General features: G+C 40.0%; 1 protein-coding gene across 1 annotated transcript in view; it reads left to right on the top strand.

Annotated features, from left to right (window-relative positions):
• The first annotated feature begins 8494 nt into the window (after positions 1-8494).
• LOC149285179 (tRNA-queuosine alpha-mannosyltransferase-like) overlaps positions 8495-24246 on the top strand; it is an 83246-nt gene continuing 67494 nt past the window's right edge. Inside the window, exon 1 of the mRNA XM_089495723.1 lies at positions 8495-8673. Coding sequence (XP_089351849.1) covers positions 8495-8673 — 179 coding nt within the window. The remainder of the gene's footprint in view (positions 8674-24246) is intronic.

The following is a 24246-nucleotide window of genomic DNA, read 5'->3' as shown; positions in this document are numbered from 1 at the left end:
GAAAAACACAAAAATAAATTTTTTTTAATTGTTCAACACAATTTTAGTTTCTGTTTGCATCTAAAACATTAATTAGACCATGGATAAAGTTCATGAAACTGTTAAAAGAATAAATTAATTAGGCTTTGTAACATTTTTTTTTTCCATTTGAATAGCTGTTTCTTGTCGCACTACATTTATGCAATATTACGTTCTGATTCACACAGAAATACTTGCTTTATTAAACATACAAAATGTGTAGAGTCTGTATGGTTGTTTTAAATAACTTCTTCAGTCCCTTGCATTTCGGTGCTAAGCCTGTCTCCGATAGCCCATGACGTCGATGACATCACAAGTTCAAAATAATAATTAAATACAAATAATAATGATGATAATAATAACAATATTAAGTGCAGCAGTAAACTTACCGGCAAAGGGTTAAAAATTGGGAGAGAGAGAGAGAGAGAGAAAAAAAAGAGACTTAAATAGGCTTAAGGAGAAGATAGGTGAGGATTAAGAAAAGAAGGGAAAGATATATACTGACAGAGGGTTTAAAAGAACAGTATTTTACAGGTATGTCAGTGAAGCAATTGGCGCTTGCTTCACTGCTGTTGTCTCACTGAGGAATGCTGATTAGGTTACCGACCCAGCAGCTTCCTAACTCCTGTTTGTTCAGCAGGTAAAGTGAGAATATGGGAAAAGAGAGTTTTAAATAAATAAATAAATAAATAAATAAAAAGAAAAAAGAAAGAAAGAAAAAATAATTAGTTAAAGGGAAGCCTCTGGCGACGACTCCTTCACCATCATTCCTATGGTCCAGAGAAAATAAAAGTGTTATGGAGCTGGCTAGTGATCCAGGCAGACTTTGTACACTTGTAGTCTTGCTCATTTTACCAAACCCCTTGGAAATCTTACTAAACATTTTTTTCGGGATTAGAAAAGTGGAATTGAGTCAAAAGTATTTAAATATATATATATTTGACTCGACAGGAAAACAAATAAAACAATAAGTAACACTAATAACATAACATCAGAGAAACGAATACAGAATCCTCCTCGGATGGGTTTTCCCTGATGATTAAGCTCTGAAGGTAGGTGTGCAGAACTTTTGTTATTTAGCATATTAGACGCATATTTCTGTTTTTATCGCTTTTCGTCACATTACATGGGAAAACCCCCTTTGTTTCGGTTTCTTACAGCATCAAAGCTAAACTCTTCCCCCCCCCAAATGTTTTAACGTAGTGTTATTACTGGTTGCATGTGTGGGTCAATGCATTGCCGAGTCATTTGATCCACATTGTTGAGCTTAATGAGTATGATGATGTCATGGGTTTATGCACACAACTTGCGGAATTAATTTACCGTGTGTGTGTGTGGGGGGGTTCTGACGGTTTGTGGAATCATTATTAAAATAATACACCTTTTTCCTTCTAAGGTATTGGTAATTTGGTATATTGCAATCTTTAGTTGAATTTTATACAATTTATTGTACATAAAGAAAACAAAACATGTAAAGCTATCAGGAACGGCCTCTCTGATGGGATCTCTCAAGCATTTCTACCTGAGGAAGAGACCTCTGAGGTCACAGAAGTTTATTATGGCATTTTTTAGCACGTGGAAAAATGTATATGGTTTGACACATTAAATACTTGGCAGATATGCATAAAATATTTTTGTAGGTCTATATGAACACATTTAGGGGATTGTTCACTAAACCAGGAGTTAGCTGGGGGTTTTTAAAATTTTAACTCCCCTTTCATTTCATTGTGTGATAGGTCCTCTCAGGTGCAAAGGCATTTTCTGGTCCATTCTGGGTAAGGCTAGGGTTGTAAGAGTAGAGGGTGTAGGGAGTCGGGGTGGCAGTCTCTCTCTGTCATCAAAGCAGGGGTAGATTGGCATACTGGGCAATCAGGCTTCTCGGTGCGTCGCTGCTCATTGAGGCGGCACAACCTCTAAAGCCTGCTTTACCCAGGGGCCACACTTAGTGCTGAGCTATGATGTCATTTTCTGGCACTCGGCTAACGGGGCACTGTCCTGGATCAGGACCGTGGCAGCTCCAAGGATTATATGTTGCTTCCCATAAGGGAGATCTCTCTGGTTTGGAGCTGGTCCTGGTTTAGACTGCAGAGGTAATATGCATGTCATTCTAAGGCAGGACGCCAAGACATGCGTGGCTCCCAACTTCTACCCCGGAGAATCTCGGGGGGGGGGGGGTCAGAGCTTGGGAGGTAGAGCTTCACACAAACTGACAATTCTGTGCGTACACAGTATGTAAACGCAAATTAGAACTGTGGAAGTGTGTTCCCGAATCCCCTTGCTGCACCGAGCTCTACCTCTGCCCAGAAAAGTGGGACAGAGGTAGAGCCTGGCAGAAGAGAATGGCAAAATCGGGACTGTACTGCGTAAAGCGAGACAGTTGGAAGGCGTGGCAGCCCAACTTAAATGAGGTAGATCCCTATGGGAGGCTTAGGCTCTGCTCTGGGACAGGCTTAAGGTTGAGTCCCCAATATATATCGGTGGGTGGAATGCTTAGTTCTCCTACAGACGCACAGTTTAGTCAATTCGCCGTGTAGCCAACAAGGGAAAAAAAGGAGATCGGCTGACAACTCTCTTCCCACCGCGTCTCGCAGCTCACTATCAGTGATACATTTTATCATCTAGGTACCAACTGCCTATACGTGCACTGGGACCACTAAATACCCATTATGGGTAAAAGAACAAAAAAACAAACACTTTACAAACAACTTTCTGTTAGTATGGGCACTGTTGGGCTGAACTTAACGCTTCGTAGCCCAGCGGCGAGTAACAAATTGCAGCATTAGACGCTGGTGCCCAAAGGGTTAATCTCGGCTAGCTGTACTTCGCTCTCTTTAACAGATGAGATGAACGCATCGGCTTCACGACTCATCTAAGGTCAGCCGCGTAGTCTAACGTCTCACGGCAGATAAGCATTAAACGCTGAAGCCTCTTCTCACCTCTGCTTCAGACGAAAATACCCGTCACACGTTTTCATGGCCCTGAAAGCGGCCGACACAGGTGATAATAATGACGAGGGACGCTAAAAGCTCGCTGCTCCTATCAAGAGATATTATATTATAAGAGAAACTGGATCATGCACAGTAAACATGGTTCCAGATCCACGTTAGAAAGAAAATACAGTCAAAGTACAACTAGATTTGATGAATTTCACACCTTTTAGGGTATTTAAGCATGTTTTAGCTTATGGATACATATAAAGTTTTTATATAATATTGGAATTACATGAGTAATGTGTGTATATATACATACATATATATATTACCAGGGGAGGGCTGGCAGCCTAAGGCCTGGGGGGCAAGTCTAGTCAACTGGCCCGTTGCACCATCAAAGCGGCTGCGAGCGACATTGAAAGCGGCCGTCGTGCGGCAGTCACTCCACCAGCGCCTAATGAAATTAAAGTGGCCGGCGTGCACGCACCGCATGCCTCAGCTCTTCATCCCACCACTTTTAAGACGTGGGAAGAGGAGCTGAGGCATGGCCATTGGGTCTGACAGCCGCATGATGCAGGGGGGTACCTAGAGTATTTGGCACCTGTGGCAGACCCTGTATGTGGCACCCCCCCCCACACACACACACTTTAAAACTGCATAGTTTCTATGGTTAGGCAAACATTGACAGGGGTACAGCATATTTGTTATCATTATATGCTTAGGGATTATGCGGTACCACCGTCAATGTGTGCCTATACATTGAGCCAGACATTGACAACCCCTATCACTATATACTAAGCCAAACATTGATGTGGTGTAGGCTTACCACTTTAGTGACTGGCATAGTATATAGTAGGGATGCAACGAAATGAAAATTCTGGACTGAAACTAAAAATTCAGCATTCACTTGGCCAAAACTGAAAAAAAAAACAAAAAAAAACTTTAAAATACTTTATTAAAAGTAACACCAAAATTAGACAAAAAAATCAACAACAATATTAACATATATATACACACAAACACACATATATATAACAACAATCACAATCCTATCATGCCCAGGTTCTAGCATGTGCTGGCTGACTTAGCATGATAGGAGTGTGATTGCTGTTTGCAATTATATATATATATATTAATACTGTCATTGAATTATTCTGTCCAATAAAAGTGTTAACACACCGAAGTTGGACCAAAAAATAATTTATAACAGCAATCACACTCCTATCATGCCTAGGCAGCCAGTACATGCTGGAATCTGGGCATGAAAGGAATGTGATTACGGACTCCCTATGCCAAGCTATCCCCCAACACTTACACATCCATGCTATCTGAAACCCTCATTCACAAACATTCAGCATAACACCCATCACTCTCACACACTTACATTCAGCATAACACCCATCACTCTCACACACTTACATTCAGCATAACACCCATAACTCTCACACACTTACATTCAGCATAACACCCATCACTCTCACACACTTACATTCAGCATAACACCCATCACTCTCACACACTTACATTCAGCATAACACCCATAACTCTCACACACTTACATTCAGCATAACACCCATCACTCTCACACACTTACATTCAGCATAACACCCATCACTCTCACACACTTACATTCAGCATAACACCCATCACTCTCACACACTTACTAATCCACTCTTTCCTACCTTTTCTTCTTTCACTCTCACTTTTCCTCCTCCTCCTCTTCTTCTTCTTCCTGTCCTTCCGGTGCACTGAGCGCGGAAGACGGTGGGCGTGGCTTCAATTTTGTGCCGCGCGCATCGTTTCTGAAGGCGTGCCGGCATGGTGGCACCCCTCAGATGAGCGGCAGCCGGGGCGGACCGCCCCCCTCCCCCCACGCCAGGTTCGCATGACGGCCGCATTCAATCCTGCTCGCGGCCGCTTAGTTTTTAACTTTGCGGCCGCAGCCGCATTGAATGCTCGTCAGTCCGGCCCACCGGCCCGGATTTAGGGCGGCCTGGGGGGCAATTGCCCCCCGGCCCAGTCCGCCCCTGTATATTACACACACACATGTTGCACAATATATATTTTTCTAAACTAGCACACAGTGACTTCATAGTTGCCAACTGACCATATTTTCCAGGATAGCCCTGTAGCTGTCTTGGGTCAGAGACTGTTGAGACAACGCAGGATGACAATATGCCACCAACCTTCAGAGCCTGAATATTGTAATCTGGGGTTCGAAGAACAGATCTCCCCCCTCAACTATTCAACTCAAAGAAACATCTTTTATACGCAGTCTGTCCTGGCCGGCTTACTGGCCGTGTAGACATCGTTGACTTTTAGACAATCGTTTTAAGGTTGGCTTTTACAGGGACAGACTCATCTCCAGCACATTTCTTCATTACTGGAGACACTAAAGCGCCATCACTTTCTCAGGTGTTAAGAATTTTATTGATTGCTAAAAGCTCTTCCATTTGTGTTGTTTGTTTTTCTTTTTTTATTACCGTTTTTCCTTCCATAATAACCATACCAAGGGGTTCCTTTAACCCCACGTGGACTGATTCAGGTTTCTCTCCGTCAGTCGTTGGTCTCATCTTAGATTCCGGGGCCATATGTCTATCCCATGCATGTTTAAATCCCCGCACTGTATTAGCCTCCACCACTTCTGCTGGGAGCCTGTTCCACTTATCTACCAACTCCTCAGTAGGCTCTAAAAATACCACCTGGGCAATAGCAAAACATTATAAGCTAAGAGTCAGTTTGGAATCAGCTCTGCAGCCTTGTCTTCAAGGGACGAAGAGAGCCTGATGCCTTTTTACTTGGTCAAACTCGGTGCTCTGTACTCTTGGTATAACGACTTTTCCTTCTGACCCTTCTTTGTTCCCCATGTGGGCGCAACTGGAAAACACAGATGAGTTTCAATTGTTTATATTACACACCTGGTCAAAAAGGAGGTTTTTTTGGGGGGGGGGGGTAAAATACACCTTCAGGTCTTCTCCATCAAAGAACCTAACAGTTGCAACACTGAAGGCAAAAGGTACAGATGGTCCACATGCCGGGAACAGAAACGCACACAATTAAGACAATCACTCCCATTTAAACCTCCTTGTTACATCGCTCTCACCGAGGCATTACATTAACTATTTAGTGCCAATCGCAAAGTTTCATTTTTGCTTTTCACCTCCCCGGGGTGTAGCTCCAGTTTGTTGAGCTTATCAACCAAAGACCAAATGTCACAGAAGGTCCTATTTCCTGGGAATGTCCACGGAATTAATCATTGGGATGGTGTGAAAGCTTTGAGCCGTCACGGGGCACATCCCTTAGCAATTATCCCCGGGTGAGAAACAAACACATACCTGTAAATGGAAAAAAATGCGCACCCTACCAGTGCTTCCAGCACTCAGCCCACTCAGAGGACGCTCATCATACTCGTTTATTGAGTATATCGCTGTATTCTGAATCCCTTCCCCGCTGCGAAGGTCCGACAGGTTTGCAGATGTGCTACGTTTGTTTTGTTGGGCCGCTAGGACATCCTGTAAGGATTGTCCTCTTACTCTTATTTGTCTTCGGATACAGTTTCAGGAAACCAGAATTTAACTGATTAAAGCTTTTATTAAACCATTTTCTCGGGAGTCCTAACACTGAACAGCTAAGAATATGAAGGGCTTTATTCCCTAAGGCAGGAGTTGGATGGCTTGTCCATCATGACGGTCCAACCCCAGGAAGTGTCTTCAAGAAGAGCTAGGCTTGCCCTGTATAATGTAATGTTAAATCATTGCGGTCACCTGATTGAACTATGCATTATCCAGGGCTAACTCAGCCCTTCGCGCAGTGAATTTAGTGCGTTGAATCCCTGCTTTAGTTAACAAGTCCCTATGTTCTTAAGTACAATTAGCACTGTAACACCCCCAGGGCACGCTACTCGGCACTCTCTCCTAAAGGAGTGGCTTCAAGAGGGGGTAGGGCCAGTCTCACAAATGGGTGGGGCTAGGGGCAGGGTTGGTCCGAAATAGGCTGCTTCCATGCCCAGGGAAAGAGGGGGGTCATCTCGAGACTCTAGGAAGCAGCGATTCCCTCTGAGACTCCGGGTCAATCCCAGAGACTTCCCTGGTATATTTATAAGAAATTGTCCAAACAGTAACCTTTCTCTATTGTTTATTACAATATAACTAAACAAAAGCAAAGTCCGGACTCTTTTCTTGTGTGTAGACGGGACCCATTAAAGAAACGGTTTCCCCCATTATAATTTCTGGGAATATATTTGGAGGAATACATTCGCGGTAACTAATTCTTGGATATCATTAAGTACCGTCGGCGGATCTCGCAGGGCCGGGGGCTTCACGCACCATGACCCGCTGCGGTGCTTAGAAGGAGAATACTCTGTTTAAACATACAATTCATTACATTTTTCCTGCATGTTCTTGCGCCCCCTCGGACTGTATGACAAAGAAATGCCGCCATTTCTATGAGGGGCACTTGTGGTTGGAGGAAGATGTGTTAACCTGAGTAAAACCACTTGGAAAATTAGAAAGCGCTTTATTTACACTGTTTTATGTATGACCCCCTTCCCTGTCGTTTTTTATACCCACAGCTGTGGTTTCTAGGGCTGCAGAACCCTAGAAAAGAGGGGCGACGGGGGTGCAAAGCTTTGAGTCATTAAGGGGGACTGTCCCTCCTGAACAAGGACACTTGGCAGATACGCTCTGCCTTTCCTCACTCGCCGGAATCCTTCAGCGTTCGGCGGCGCGGTGACGTCAACAGCCCGAGACCGCCTCTCCCGAGATGTCCTGAGGTGACCCCACCCCTTCTCGCGAACCTCACAGAAAGGGGAGGGTTTTCCAGCTGAGCTTCGGCTTTTAGGAGCTGAGGCGGCGTGTGACGTAATACGCATGCGCCGGATGTCTCCGTTGTGTCTGTGTCCTGAACATGCTGCTGCCCTGTTTACACGCTCTCGAGCTGCCAGTTCATGGTATTTGCCCCTTACCGTCTCCCAGAACTGTGTCACCGTCCTTCCTCACCATGACGGTTTAATGTATCACATCATTTAATACATCATGTCCGCCCGTAGCCTCTGCATCCTTTCTTCATGCCATTGCACTGTTAGTGGCTCATGTTAGCATGACATTCAGTCTACATGTACATGCTGAGGTGATACCCGCCTCCTGGCCTTTCTATGGACTATGGGGGCATCCCTGACAGGTCAATGCATGTACAGAATTAAACGAGTTAAAGTGCATGAGTCGTGTATTCCATTTCTTCTCCATCATTCATACATTCCCATGTACCAGCTGGCCATTAGTATTGACAGTCATTATTTACACAAAGGGTTAAACCTGGACTGTGACAGCAGTGATCAGCTCCTCAGATATTATTATTTCTTAAATATGTTTTTCATGTACTTTATTGAACTGATAGTTGTAGAAAATAGAATTGAAACGACGCTAAAGTTTGCTTCAGGTCTGTTTTGTGTTAATACACCAGTCTATCATGTTTAACTTTCCTGCTTGTTTCACTTTGTACTTATAGGTCTTGAATTTGAATTTAAAGAGGACTAAGAAACCACCAAGATGTCTCTCCTTTTGATAGAAGCTTTTTATGGAGGGTCCCACAAGCAGCTCATGGATCTGCTGCACCAAGAAATTGAAGATAGCGTTCTGTATAGTCTTCCAGCAAAGAAATGGCACTGGAGAGCACGGACGTCTGCTCTGTACTTTATGCAAAATATCCCGCCCAGTGAAAGTTACAGGTAAAACATATGCTTTAAAATATAAAATTATATGCAAGTTACAAAAGTCTTTTTTGTTGCACATCATAATGCATGATTCTTATTTATTGTTTTATATAGCGCCAGCATATCCCACAGTGCTGTACAATAGGTAAACAGAACATAAGTCATAAATAACACAACAATTTGACTTACAGAAACAACAGGAGAAGGAGGGCTTATTAGGAGTTTGGTAATGGGACACTCCAGCCATCATATGCACTTTAATTAACCCCTTAATGACAATTGCCGGTCCTGGCACGGCACGGAAAAGCATGTGCTTTACGACAATTGACGTGCCAGGACCGGCACGTCTTTAAACGGGTGCAGAAAGCGATCTACTATCGCTTTCTGCACCCAAAAAGCGTTGCTGAATGCCTCGACCTCGAGGCATTCAGCAACGCCGCGATCGGCACGAAGGGGCCATCTCTGGCCCCTCCACGGGGCGTCAACATCCGCCATACTTTGTATGGCGGCGGACGCCCGTTTTAAAAGCGTTTAGGAGGCGATCGACGATCGCCTCCTAAACTTAAATGGTGTCGCTGGAATGCCTCGATCAGGAGGCATCCAGCGACACCAAACACTAACCTTTTGATGGGCTGTGACCGCTCCGGAGAGCGGTCACAGCCGCAGCTGCCGGCAATCTTCGCCATCAAGGAAGATGGCCGCCGTCCTGTAACAGGAACCACAAATTTTAAAAGTTCGCTAGATAGTCCAGACCATCTAGAGAACTTTGGCTCCACTTGCAGGTTGAATACAGGTACTGCATTCACCATGCAAGTCAATGGAGCCCAGCTTTCTAATCACAGTGTGATTAGTAAAAATAAATTAAAAAATAAAATAAAATTAATAATAATTAGAAAAAAATAGTAAAAAAACAGTAAAATGTAAAAATCATTTCCCACTGATGTCACTATCAGGGGAACCTCCAAGTTGAAAAAAAATGTTAAATTTTTTTTTTAAAAAAATAAAAAAAATATATATATATATAAAAAATATATTTTTGCAAGTCCTAAAATTAGCATATTAGCTTAAAACAATTCTCGCATGGAAAGAGTTAAAATACTGGCATATTAAATGCCCGTGGGGTGTCTACTTTTAAAAAATGTATGATTTGATGGGGTAAATTGAATGGGCCAGGTTCAACAACGTCCCAATTAACACGGGGGGGAGGATGGCCACACATCTAATTTCCAATTAGAAAAATGCACACGTACCAAATGCAAAAAAATGACTACCATAAAGTTTGACAAAGACTGGTGGTAGATATGGTGCATGGAAAGAGTTAAAATACTAGCATTTGGAATACCCTGGGCTGTCTAGTTTTCAAAAATATATGACTTGATGGGGTAAATTGCATTGGCCGGGTTCAAAGATACCCGAAATGGCACATGGGGGGAAGAATTACCAGATTTGGAAAAAATGGCTTTGAAATAGCAAAACGCTACCTGTACTTATTGCCCCATAATGGGTAGAAAAAAGCAAAAAAACATAAAAACATTGGGTATTTCTAAACTCAGGACAAATAGTAGAATCTATTTAGCAGGTTTTTTCATTACCTTTTATAGATGAGTAAAAGATTTTTCAACTAAAAGTTAGAAACAGTCATTTTTTTCTAAATTTTTCACCATATTTTATAATTTTTTTAATAGTAAATAATATGATACAATCAAAACAATGTCATCTAAAGAAAGCCCTTCTTGTCCTGAAAAAAACAATATCTAATGTGTGTGGGTTCAGTAAACGGGAAAGAAGAAAATTACAGCTAAACACAAGCAGCGCAGAAATGTTAAAAAGGCCATTGTCACAAAGGGTACAAAAAGTAAAATCAGCCTTTGTCTCGAAGGGGTTAAATGAAAAATTACACATTTTTTCCCACTTTGCAAATTAATGCATGTATTTATTGTAATCCAACCCAAGAATTAGCTTAATTCCCTTGCCTCCAACTGTGAGATGTATCATTCTGGCTAAAATACCCCCCAACTTCTACCCCGACGAATTGGGATGCCGTTAGCTTGGGGGGTAGTGCTGCTGTGCACGCGGTCCTGAATCCCGCCGACCTCTAGCTCAGTCCCGAGAAGCGGGATAGAGTGGCGGAATCTGGACTCATTCCTCACTTAAATGGCTACAGCCAATGACTAATTTGCAGTCTGGGCACACATAATTGAATTCAGACAGAACACGCGCAAGACCCCCTGTCGATAATTTTCATAAACCAATGAAAGCATAAACTCATAGCTTTACCCTTATATCCCCCCCCCAGCGATAATATATCTAATACCATGTGTTGGAAAACGCCCCTCTACCTTTTGACACTTATCCCTGCTGTATGCAGTTTACTGGCTTGGAAGCGGAGTGTATTGGTTATTTTTTTGTTACTCCCGTGCAAATTAAATGTAAAATACCAGGCCTGTGTTCAGAGGTCACCACGTCATCTTCAGTGCTTTATTGTATTTACAGAGTAGTTTATTTTTTTAAACCGCTATAGGACATTTATAGTTTATAAATAAACTGTTTTATCTCAGCTTTTCCTCTGTTAGTATTGAGCAGATACGTTCTTAGTGGCCCCTGGAGGATGTGATCTCCCATGACTAATCTCCGATGTGCAAGATACGAGAGCTGACATCATAGCCTTTTAGCTGTGAAACACAAGCTTACATTCCTTAAACAGGATATTGCAAACACTGATGTATTTCCTGTATCTGGTGGACAGGGCTATATACCACATGTCAGAAGACAGCCCTGATTCTTGATGTAACATCCTAGAACTGGTATAACTCTTACTACAATAAATAACAACAATGACAATGATTAAATAGTGCATCAGTGTCCATGGGATATGTTTGTTAGTTAGTTAAGGTGTTTCAGAGCAGGTGGTGCTCTCCATCTCTCTGTATAAACATTGCACTATACATTTTCTACACACTTTTTTTTTAGAATTTACAAATGCAAATATAAAAGTTGAGCAGCTTGTATAAAACCATAATTCCTGAATGGTTTCTCACGTTCATCTAGCCTTGTGTACAGATGTAGACAGTGTAGTACAAAATAATTATTTTAAAAAAACATTATTTTGTATACAGTACCATTAAAAAAGTTGGGGTCACTCAGAGATGCCTTTGTTTTTTTTTTTTTCTTCATAGGTGTACAAAGGGCCTTTATTACTCCCATCACCCCTGTGTTCCATAGGCACGTTGTGTTTGCAAATTCATGTAAAAAAAAAAAAAGCCAATTGATCATTTTACAAAACTCTTGCAAATATGTTACAGTTAGAAACATCCTTGTTTTCCACAAAAACAGCTTAGTGACTCCCAAATGCATGTTTTTATTTTGTTTTTGTTTTAAAGGTGTGATATTGCTGTGTCTCAAACTAAATCTTTTGTCATTGCGGTTCGAGTTTCCAAAGTTTTTGTTTGTAGCTGTTAAGGGGCATTTTAAACTTGTATGTAAAAATAGACTGGCATGCCCTTTCATCTCTGTCATAGCAATGTCCTGAAGCGTATCACAAGGTTATCTGAATCTTCAAGGTCGGCATCACAAGACATCCTGTGTTAGTTAGAATAAACTCATCAGACATAACTCTGACACACACCCCATTAGTTAAACCTAAATTGCATTGACCTAACATAATTTAATTGCAGTTCATCAGATTACCTATGTGCGTAAGAAACACTGTCACGCACACCATCAAAGACTTATGATACTGAGAAATCAATGTGAGATTTTTTTACTAAATTAATTAGTAAAAAAATTAATTTTTTTAATTTTATAGTGTTAACTTGCACCTAAGCCAAGACTGTCCTGTTCTTTGTCATAAAACACTTTATTGAAGGGGCGAGAATGTTACCAGCCCAGCTATGGTTTCACTTAATATAATCTTTTACCGTTTAGGTAACCCTAAGAGGTTTTTCATTGAAACATAAATACGTGGATGAGTTAATGTTTAGTGAATAAACTTCAGTATAGGGAAAGACTACCCTGAGAGCTTCCTGCATTAAGGAAAGAGAGCGGGGAGATTAATAAATTACCAAATAAGATAAATGTCTTTGCACTCCTTCGTAGGGATTGATGTGAAACAATATTTTATAGTCATATCTGGGATAGCAGACTGCGTATTATGCCACGAGGACGACCGCTATAAAATTATAGAACAAAGTTGGCTGCGTTGACAGCGCTTCTTCAAAAGGGGCGGGGCCTACAAACTCACCCTCTCCCCCACTTGGAGGAATGCGGGAAAGGCCGTCCCCTTAGTGCGCACGGTGGCTCAGCCGGTTTTTTTTTTTGCGTAAGCCCTCCGGGACAAAGTGGGCGAAGAAAGAGGATAGAAGGACAAGAAGTGGAGCTGCGAAAAGTAGACATGGAAGTGGTCAGCGGAGACATTGAGAGAGAGAGAGTGAAATTCTTCCGGACATACATACTTGATTTACTGCAATATGAGTACAAAAACAGTAACAGTAAATGTTACTGAAAAGTGACACGTCTGTGAAGCGGATAAATATGTAACTCTATTAAAGTCTGTTTTGACAAATACTGAAATAATCAGTTCACAACAACCCTTTAGCTGTTTAAACAGAGTATTAACTAGGAACAGTAAGTTAACCCATTAGATCTTATTTATGAGAAGTTAGAAGCAACAGCCCAGGTTTCGCTGCAGTTTATCTTTTAAAACATCTGTATATCTTGAGTATTGTTTGTGATAAATCAGGGAAAGCTGATTGGTTCCCTATTACCCATATCTGAGCCTTATGAAAGTATCTAGAAGAACAGATTTGAGTCAGACTCAGACCATCTGTCCTTGATGACCTATGCCGAGACAGGAAACCAAAATTGGCTTAAATGGTGTTAATTTTGATTGATGCTTCAGCCTTTCTCGAACAGGTGGGTTCAACATGCTCACACGTATCGGCTTACATTTTTTCCCCCAGACTTGCCCATTTGCAGGTAAAAGCTTACACCGGATGAAACGTTAATGTATCCTTTCATCACCACATGTTTAAAATGTTCTTTGCATCTATTATGTCTGCTCATTATTTTGCAGACCTAACTATAAACATGCCTTGCAGGATGCACATAATTTAACTATTTTATTAAACATCTTCAAAACCACAACAGAGTTTCTCATTATGTGTCTTTTAAAGGTATCAATAAAAGGCAATATTCTTTTTATTATTATTTTTTGATGTATTTTTGCCTGTAGTTTTTGGGTAAGTTTTTAACAGGAAGTAAAAACAAAAAGAAACAAACAAAAAAAGTAGTGTTACTCGATAGGAGTAATTTTTTAGTTCTTCTTGATATGAGCGGGTCATTATTACTCTTCTTTTTTTGGCATTTGAAGTTTTATTGTTTTTCATATTAACAACATGCATGTTGCATGCCCAGCAGATGTAAATATACATTAGTCATTTGTACCTTTTTGTTTTTACGGATGGTCAAGCAAGGATATGCAAATTACGGGGAAAATGGAAGGAACAGAGATCCGTACTTATATACTACAGACATCTGTACTCGATGTACTAAAATTCAGGGGAATGGTGGCATTTCTACAGGTCTAACTTATAAGGTGAAGGAACCCCAGCCAATATAACCAAGTATATTTGGTATACTGGTCTGAGCCTGTAAGCACTAATCCTTCAATCTGACGGATCTACTCCACAGTTTCAACCCATTCTCTAATTGAAGAAGCTTGCAGTTTCTACTCATTTGTTTTTTTGTGAGATTCCAGGGTCCTAGTGGGTTTCTCTTGGCAGAAAAGATAAGTTGCCCCTTCCAACATGTTACCGAATTGTCAGCGATAAAAAGTTTCACCACAGAGCTAGTCTCTGGCCAACTTGTCCCTCAGTGAATAGGTCCCATGGATGCAACTTCATCACTATTTAGTATGAAGGGCCAAATGGGTGAGATTGTCCAGCGGAGCTGGTGCTGCAAGATACATAACTCAAAGGCTGATGAAATCTCACAGATTTAGCTAGGAGTGGCCAAGCTCTTCCTTTAGCAGACGCTCACAGCAAATGGCCCTTCATAACGTATAGTGAAGTCAAGGAGCTGAGACACGACCCTCCTGCAGATCCTCCTGGCAACTTTACCTTTAGTGAATAGTCCCCACTGATTTAGGGATGGAACCTTTTCCCTACCCATTCTTGACACTGGTACTCTAACCCACTGAACACACACAAGCATGGCTATGAGGGCATCACTTTATTGGCACAAGGGATATGGTATGACACCGTCGCTTCTTTAATGTGATGACTACATGCCATTCACTTGCATAGTCTGTGGGGGATGTTATTAAATATATAATGCAATTTAATAGGACTTTAGTGTTTTTCAGGAACGAGAGCCACACAAAACCCCCAAGTGCCACAAGTTGGAGAACATCGGCTTATATAAATAACTTAACTCTGACTTTGTAGCAAAATCTTATAAGTCTTTAGCTTGTTCTGTGATTCTCTAATTGCCCATCTGAGGTTAGTTTGCCAAAATGCAAGTGATGTAGACTCCAGAAGCCTTCTTCCAATAATGCAGAAAAAAAGTTAAATGTCCTCGTTTTTGTCTTTCCCAAGCTTTCAGCGAGAACAAAAATACATCATCTCTTAGGAGATGCGTTTTGGAGCCCTGTGGCGCTAGCAAAGCTATACATGGCAACATAGCTTCAAGTTTATATTTCTAATAGGTCTGATAGCTTATCTCCTGCAAATAAAAATACTGTGTAACATTGTATACTGCCCCCCAGGTAACTGTTCACATGGATAAAAGATATTATTTGTAACAAACCCTGGCCCTTAGATTTACCTCTAGGGTAAATGTTCAAATGTATTTACTCCCTGAAGTCTGAAAAGTATATTTTAAAGACAAACTGCAAGCTTGTAAAATCATTAACAGAGTAGAATGCTAAGGAAAATATTACAGCAATGGTGGGCAAGTTCTGAAAGATAATATTTATAGCATCCCGATCAGAAAATAATTTTTGTTCCCGTTACTCCCGTGATTAAAACTAATTCCCACATTTACATAGATTCTTTTAATAGAATATATAAATAATACATTATTTTAGTTATAGCTAAACTTATTTGGCGAGGGAAGCGAGCACAAAAAAAAAAATTGTTACATTTTTTTGTAATATTAGACATATAGAACGTTATAATAATCTAATTATATTTATTATAAATAAAAATAATATAACTATAAAGAAATTGTATTTATTTGGATTATGTCATGTCGACACTTATTTGGATGATAATTTGATATAAAAAAGCAGATTTAGTAGATATATAGTAGATTTTGAAAACTCTGTGATACTCTGGATTTAGAAACAGGTTCTTTGTATGACTTGACATTTTTAATTTGTGGTTCCAAATGAGGAGGACTTGGTATTTTTCTTTATGTAAGTTAGTCATTATTTTTTTTTTATTATACTCACCCTGATAAGGGATAGTTACATACATAGACACAACTGTCAAACAAATCTCTAAAGCAACCCGTTTAAAGAAATCATTCTCTCCCGCTGCCTGTCGAGCGTCTCCCTGCTGACGACTCTTGTGGGGAAGCTTTAATTCAGTGTTTTCCAGATGTTGAATATTAGGATTGTTATGGGTAACTTCACCTGTCCATATATGTTACAAAACTTGGTAAAAAAGTTTTTTTTAATTTTTGGTTTTAAGCAACTTGAGCTGATAGTTGACCATTGACTGGCTGGTATGTTGCACACCCCTCTGGTGCTGAAGGTGTGCGCAGGTTCTATATGGCCTAGATTACAAGCGTTGTGTGAGAGTGACCTAGACCACCCAAGGCACACATTTGACGGACTTCTGGTTACTACCCCAACTTGTTACTAGTGCCGTTAGACCTCTCCATTAGGCTTGTCTGACTAAATTAAATTACACTCATGCTGAAAGAAAGCTCTAAATTGCTAAAAGCTATTTTACAAAGCAAAAATGGTTATTTTTACATACTTTTTGTTTTCTATTGTGTCAGCATTGTAATGTTTTTTTTGTGTTTTTTTTTTTGTTTTTTAAACACCTCTTTTTACAATGCTGGTTGTAGGGGTCTTTCCCTAGTCTTCTGCAGAATTGTAAGAATTCAGTTTCAGTTTTGTGATTCAGCAAAAAAACACTTATTTTTGTAAACTGCAACTATCACCCTATCATAATTATTCATTTAGCAAACAATTTTATACTTAACTTTGAAACATTGTTGCAAGTTGAACAATGAATCTCTCTTGATATAGCTAGCTGTTCCTGTGACATGATGGTTATTGGGCCTCATCCTGTGCCATCATGGTTGTTAGGCCTTATCCTGTGCCATCATGGTTGTTAGGCCTCATCCTGTGCCATCATGGTTGTTAGGCCTCATCCTGTGTCATCCTGTGCCATCATGGACTCTCATTGATTGAAATGGGACTCATGGGTTTTGTTGATGAATGATAAGTTCATGATCACATTAGGGGTTCATAAATCGATATTTATCTTGTATTATGAGCTAATTATTTATATAGATAGTAAGTAAGAACTGCTTAATTGTTTTGTGTAGAGTAAATTTCTCTGTTATTTCCTATATTTGGAAGAGTTGCATACAAATAAAGTATGGAATTTCTTCAAGTGCAGCCATAACACAATTTTGTACACATTGGTCTTTGTTTACTGTTCTGCGAACATGTTTTCAAAGGGGCATGACACTTCCCTCCCCACGATAGGTTTCCTTTAAACTTGCGTTGTTGCCGAGAATATTATTAAATAAAATCTCAAAGGCCCCATAAATTAATTTCCAGTTAAACTCTGGTGTCAATCACTCGCTAACGTGAAAATTAAAGGAAACCTGGCATATGGTCTTCAGGTCCCGTAGAGGGAAACGGTCCAGATACTTTGCATGGGTAAACGTTAATGAATCACATAGTTCAGCCACCAAGGTGTGATGTTGTTGGTGTGATGGTACCGAATAAGTCATTGAACTCCGAAAGAGAAGGTGCAAAGCTCAACATGTCAGGGAGAGGTGATGAGGTGAAAATGACATACTAGTGAGTTGTTGCAACACAGAACGAGGTGTGTATTAGTTTATGTTGTTGTTGCTTATGGAAGGTCTGAGGAAAACTACTTCTAGTGGAATCTTTACCGAGCTCAAATTCTATAGTAAAGATGACAGTATTGCCCTCGCACGGGAAGGGATCGCTCTTAACGCAGGGTCTGATGGTGGTATAACAGTGAGGGATCGATGAGATAATTTCCTCGATGTAGGAAATTGTTGGCGCTATATAAATAAAAGATAATTAAATGTACTAGAAGAGTTATATCTGAATAGTTAGCTCTGTAGAGCCTTGTGGTTACGGATCAGTCTCTGAGGACCCACTCCTCTTAAGAAATAAATAGCTCAGTGGGAGATATCACTCCCAAGTTATACCTTTTATACCGTGCTCAACCTTCTATTTAATTTGATTACCATAAGGATACATAAACTATGTTTTAATGGTGAAGACCATATAAGAAGTGTTCTTCCCACTTTTATACTGCTTCTAGGGTCATCATAATTGTTTTCATGATGTAGAACGTGAAGTGCTTAGACACTCTGTTCCTTTGTTTGTTATGTTCTGCCACCCTTTGCCACCAATGCCAGCCAAATCTCGCAATTAATGGAGCGAGAGAAAGTACAGGCTTCTGATAAATGCTCCAGTAATGCTGTAACAGGTGAATGCGGTCAATTAGAGTCCTTCGGGAAAGACAGAAAGTAAATACATTTCTTAAAAATGTTTGCTATTAGTACAGTTTTTCAAATATTACAATAAAAATGTTAATATATAATTCTATAATACTTTATTATACATAATGGTTTTATAATATCACAAGTTCATATTAAAAGCAGTAAGCCATGACAATTGTATCGCTAAATATTTGCCAAAAAAGGCTTATTAGTCTTATTAGAACTTTACAGATAATACAAAAGCTCTCTTCTGTTTCAGTATTACATCCATGTTCCTTAGTCTTGTTACCATTGAAGTATAGTCTCTTTTTTTTCTCGATAGACACATCTTCCTCCGAGTAAAATTAGGCTACAGGCTACACCGGGCCTTCGGCTCAATCAGACCTCTGCAGCATCTTATACTTGTGGCAGAATAGCTGTGAGTTGCTGTATTAAAGTGGCCGTCATGCGTAGTGACATTTCCACATTACGAGCCTAAGGAAGAGAGTTATTTTCAACTCTGCATATGCAAAAACTTCTTAGCAATCAATTTTTTTCTGAGGAAAAGAAAATGTTATCATGGAAACTGCGTGGCGAGCTTTTCAGTAAACTTAAAAAAAAATAAAAAAATAAAGAAATAGAATTAAAAAAAGTAATAGTGAAAAAGACATATTAAGGCAAAAAAGCTTTGGCTGTTTTAAGGACAGAGATTTGAACAGGGCGTTATCTACCATTGCCCTCATTATGAACCTAGGCAGAGAATAATGGGTGTTGTAGTCTGACAGCAGATACATTTCAAATGTCTTTATAACCACATGTAATCTCAAGTCTGATGTTCCTAGGCACCACGTGCAATTGAATTTCGTGGACAGGTCTACCTTTGCTTCTGATGTTACACGGTTGCCCGTACGGAAAGCTAATTTGTGACCCTTAGTTTTGGCATGGATCTAAGGGTTCGTACGTGCAAGGAATGATTTTAATATTACAGTAAATATCTAGGTTTATTCCTTTATCACAAGCATGGCACAGTCCAAAGGTACATCAACATAAATTATCTTCATTCAAGCTGGTTTCTAATGACAAACATTGGTGCTGACAAATCATTCACCTCTAGGCCTGTTTTTTTTTAGGAATTCCCTCAAAACTTTCCAGTTGTACTGATCATCCATAAACACGCACTCAGTCCAGCGCGCCTGATTCTTGGTTGCTAAAAGCAAATGATTCTAAAGAGAGAGAATTCTACACGCTGAAGAGTAACACGCAGCCCGTATAATCATTAACCTATAGAAATGTCTTAATAGTGAAACAATTGAGTCCATCGCCCATGAATTAGTGGAATTCTTTTTCTTAACCCTTTTGCATAACAAAATAAATGCCATAATTGTATATTTCATTATACATTACTAGGTAAAATAGTTAATTTCTGTTTCAATCCAGCTATTGGTTTTTTTTAATTAAAATCTAAGATAATTAGCTTTTAGGTTCCTCAAAAGAGGACTGTCTAACGGGGTCTGTTTAAAAACGCTATATATATATATATATATATATATAAATATATACCATATATATATCTCCAACTAGCCAATATTGGCTAATTGAAATTCCAGAGAAGGGGTCTTGACATGTTTCCCCCCAGTAATGTTATGGGAAAACATGTTTTTTTTATGACTCATACTGGGCTGGGCTCATTTGGTTCCACGCATATCTTACCGATGAAGCGCATGAATGATGAGTTCTTTGAGATATGATAGGACATACCTTGAAGAATTAATGAACCTGAAAATAGAATACATTTTTGGGACATCAATCCATCAGGCTGAAGAGACACGCAATTAAGCCTGGTTAAATGAATAACTTCTAATAAAATAAACATGGAAATATCGACTTCATTGCTTGTCATGGTTTAATACATGCTCACTCGCTGGCAGTACCTCTTTATTTACGATCCAGAGGCAAATATATTGTTAGCCTCTGACCGTAAAGTTAATTTTAATGATGAAATTACCTCCGGAGACAATGTAATTGTGTTTTGCAATTTTCCAAAGAGGACACATCACCCAAAATTAACTTCACAGAACAAAAATAAACTGTACAGTTTTTACATGGGGGCAACAGAATAGTCAAGTTTAATTGTTTTTCCCTTCTCCTAGCCCCTTCAATTGAGTTTTGGATAGACATAGGAAGGGAATTAAAGGGGTAGCAAAATATTCCGAGTGCCTCACATCTGTTGATGTAGAGGTAGATATAGGACCTTATGCCTTCTATGCCATTAGATCTAGTCCTGGCTCTTGTCCGCCTTCTGTACATACATTTGTAGTCGGAATGTTTTGCTGCCGAATGAAAGGAGTAAGAATTGATAAAGAAGGTTCATATTTTTTTTTTCTTTTCATAAAAAAATCCTCTTTTCTTCCAGCAAAACATCAGATGTGGATGCAATCTCAGTGTTAGCATAATTATACAATAATTTACTCAGCACGTACCTGTGGCCTTGAATGTCCTTACTAAAGTATCTTTAAGGATGCTGTAGGGCACAAGTGATGGACGTTGATTAGCTGGTAGGGTGTAATCAGATGAGCTGGCATGAAGCACTGAACTAAATAGCTAATGACTGGCAGTGACTAGATAATACTATGGAAAGATTTTTGATGTAACATTCGAGTACGATGCAAACTGTGGAAAAAAAAAAAATAATGTGCCGGCATGATCAGTATACAAAAAAGCAGACGTAAAGTGTTGCAAATGTTTCTTGACCTTTATTCCTTGTTCAGTGCGGCCATATTAACCCAGATAATTGCGTTTATTTCAGCAATTCCGAACAATATTTACATTGAAATAGGAGAAACAAAATGATATGGTGTTCAATTACGTGAAGCTTCGACATGGATACATAAAAGAGCTACAAAGGATACAGTAGCCACTCCTTTGGCACATGGTTGATAGAAGGTACACTATATGGAGAAAAATATTGGGACACCTGACCGTTACACCAACAGGGACTTTGATGACATCACATTCTAAATACATACATTAATATGTAGTTGGTCCCGCCTTTGCAGATATAATGGCTTCCACTCTTTTGGGAAGGCTTTCCACAAGATTTTGAGAAGTTTCTGTTGAAATTTTTTTCTGGAGAGTTTGTATTAGTTATTATTTACAGTCCAACCTATAATAGACTCTCATCTGGTTTGAGTCAAATCATCACATAGCTTGGCGGTGGTTCCTTTTCAGACATGCTGCTTAGAACTTATTGAAGCTCAAACGACAGAGGAAATGCAAATCATCCTCACGCTGATGATGTACAGTGGCGTGATTGTGTAGCTGTACTTATGGCTCGTGGGTTGACCACAAGAAAGGAGTCGTTTAGAGACCAGATGAGCTGGAGCTGGGTTAACTTGGGAAGTATGTGCGAGCATCAAAGGTGGTGGACTACCATTCCTATGACTACAAAAGAAACTTTTTTCCTTTTTCTTTTTCCTGTTCTTTACTAGCAACACTAGAAAAGAACCCAAGGAAAGATATAAATACACTACCATTCAAAGGTTTGGGGTCACTCAGCTGTTTTCATGGAAAACAAGGACATGGGAGTGATAAAGGGTCATCAGAACACAGGAGTGATGGGAGTGATAAAGGTTCATCAGAACACAGGAGTGATGGGAGTGATAAAGGGTCATCAGAACACAGGAGTGATGGGAGTGATAAAGGGTCATCAGAACACAGGAGTGATGGGAGTGATAAAGGGCCTCTGTACACCTATAAGGACATTTCATTAAAAATCAGCCGTTTCCAGCTACAATAGTCACTTACAGCATTAACCCCGTCAGCTCTGGATTTCTGATCCATTTCATGTTATTTTCATGGACAAAATTTGCTTTCCTTTTAAAAACAAGAATATTTATAACCGACCCCAGTGTATATATTTATATTAGGATTTGACAAATCTGACTAGCGTATAAGAACCAGTTAAATATATTTAGGAGGCAAACTTGGGAAAGCTGTATGTTAGGTGCCAGCACTAATACTGTACTGAAAAATACTGTATTTCAAGTCCTTTTCTTTCCCTCTGGCAATATAACTATTTAGTAACAACGAGCTTTGCTAACGTTTATTTAGAATGCAGCAGCTAAGCGAGCGGCTCCGGGTCTCAGTGGTCAATAGTGTAAGAGTCGTGGTTACCTTGCTCCTGGGCTCTGTGCAGCCACTCTCTGTACGTCTATCTGTCTCTTTATCTCTTTTCTGTGTGCCTGTTTAATGACTGTAATGTTAAAGGGACACTGCAGTCATCATAAGCATCTTAGTGCAAATGATAGCTGAGTGTCCCCTTTAAATTATCGCTTGGTACCCCTTGCAAATGCATGGAGGTTTTTTTTTTTGTGTGGATTCCCTGCTGCCCCCAATGTGTTTGCCGCAAGACCCCAGTTTTTAAACTCACAGGACAGGGGTGTTCAACCTGCGGCCCTCCAGCTGCTGCAGGACTACATCTCCCATAATGTTCTTTCAGCTAAGGGGCTGGCTGAGGAGTATGGGAGATGTAGTCCTGCAGCAGCTGGAGGGCCGCAGGTTGGACACCCCTGTCATAGGAGATGTGTTTTGGGGAACACATTTTCTGCTTGCCGTGCACGTGCGCTGTATTTACGGCCAGCCGACTCCAGCACTGGACTACACAAGACTTCCAGGGGGTTAAACGAGAAGCTCTGGCACAGAAAGTGCTTCCATTGATTTCTCTGGGGATATTTTCCTGCCACTGGTTGGCTGCTGCCAATCACCAAAAGTGGTACTAAAAATGGGGGTCTGCAGGGAGTGGTATGCTGCAGTAGTGGAGCTGCTGCTTCTCCTGGAGGTAAGTGGTTTATTTCTTCTTTTTTTTCCCCCTACAGGTCCATAATAAATATTAAAGTACTTACAAAAAACACCTGCTTTAAATAGGGTTTCAGCACAGCCTGGTGTTTCATAAATATGATGTATAGCATTTCTTCTTCTTACTAAACCCATCAGTATGACGGATATGAACTATGTTAAGGTCGATATACATATAAATTAAAGAGCATTCTTCCTACCAACTGAGACAGTCATGGTAGCATTTAGTGTGATATAAACTAGGAAAATAATATTTATACATAGACCTTTGCCTCCTTCTTACTATTTCTTTATCAGTCCCACTAGAATGCATCCAAAGAAGCCGTTCTGTTGTTTTTTGGTTAAATTAAGTGCACATCGACGATTATATTCTGTAATATTGAAAAGTTGCCATTTGAAACCATTTTACTCTTTAATTTTAGGTTCCAGTATTTGTCTCATGCCCCGAAGGTTTAATATATTTTCCAAACTGTAAACCTAAAATATTGTAGTCTTTGCCGAGGCGAAGTGTTCATTTAGACAAGTGCTGATGCAGGAGCTGTCAGGATTTATCACGCTCTCTCTATTTCTTCACATTACTTAGGGTATTTTCTTTGCAGAAAAAAAAGCCCTGTGGCCTCTTAAACCTCACCTTGTTTCAATTGCTTAAATAGTGGCCTGGGGGCAAAAATTAATGTCGATGTCAACCACAATAACTACTGACATACATTTCTGACACAAGTTATGTTACAGTAAACTTTATTTTGTCCTCCTTTTAGTACGAGGTATGAACTGAAAGGGTGGAATGGCTCCCCGGGAACCATATATTAGCAATGCCAACTTCTCCTTGGTGGACCTCTGAAGACAAAAGTGGTACTGAGTGGTTCTGTGCAAGAAGTAGTATTAGATCCTAATATTTCAGAGAAACAAGCCAAAAGCATAAGCTATAGGTGGTCTATTTTTGTAGAATAGAGTGACAACAGCGGTCTCCCTTGTAATAAGTCTTTTTTACATAGTGTTTTACTTAGGAACACCGCAGAGCAGGGTCAAGCTTGA

This window comes from Sceloporus occidentalis, unplaced genomic scaffold, assembly GCF_023333645.1.
Source record: "Sceloporus occidentalis isolate IW3139 unplaced genomic scaffold, rSceOcc1.0.p SCAF_83, whole genome shotgun sequence".
Taxonomy (NCBI): Eukaryota; Metazoa; Chordata; class Lepidosauria; order Squamata; family Phrynosomatidae; genus Sceloporus; species Sceloporus occidentalis.
Note: the sequence above shows the minus strand (reverse complement) of the source record. Positions and strands in the feature narration are given on the sequence as shown.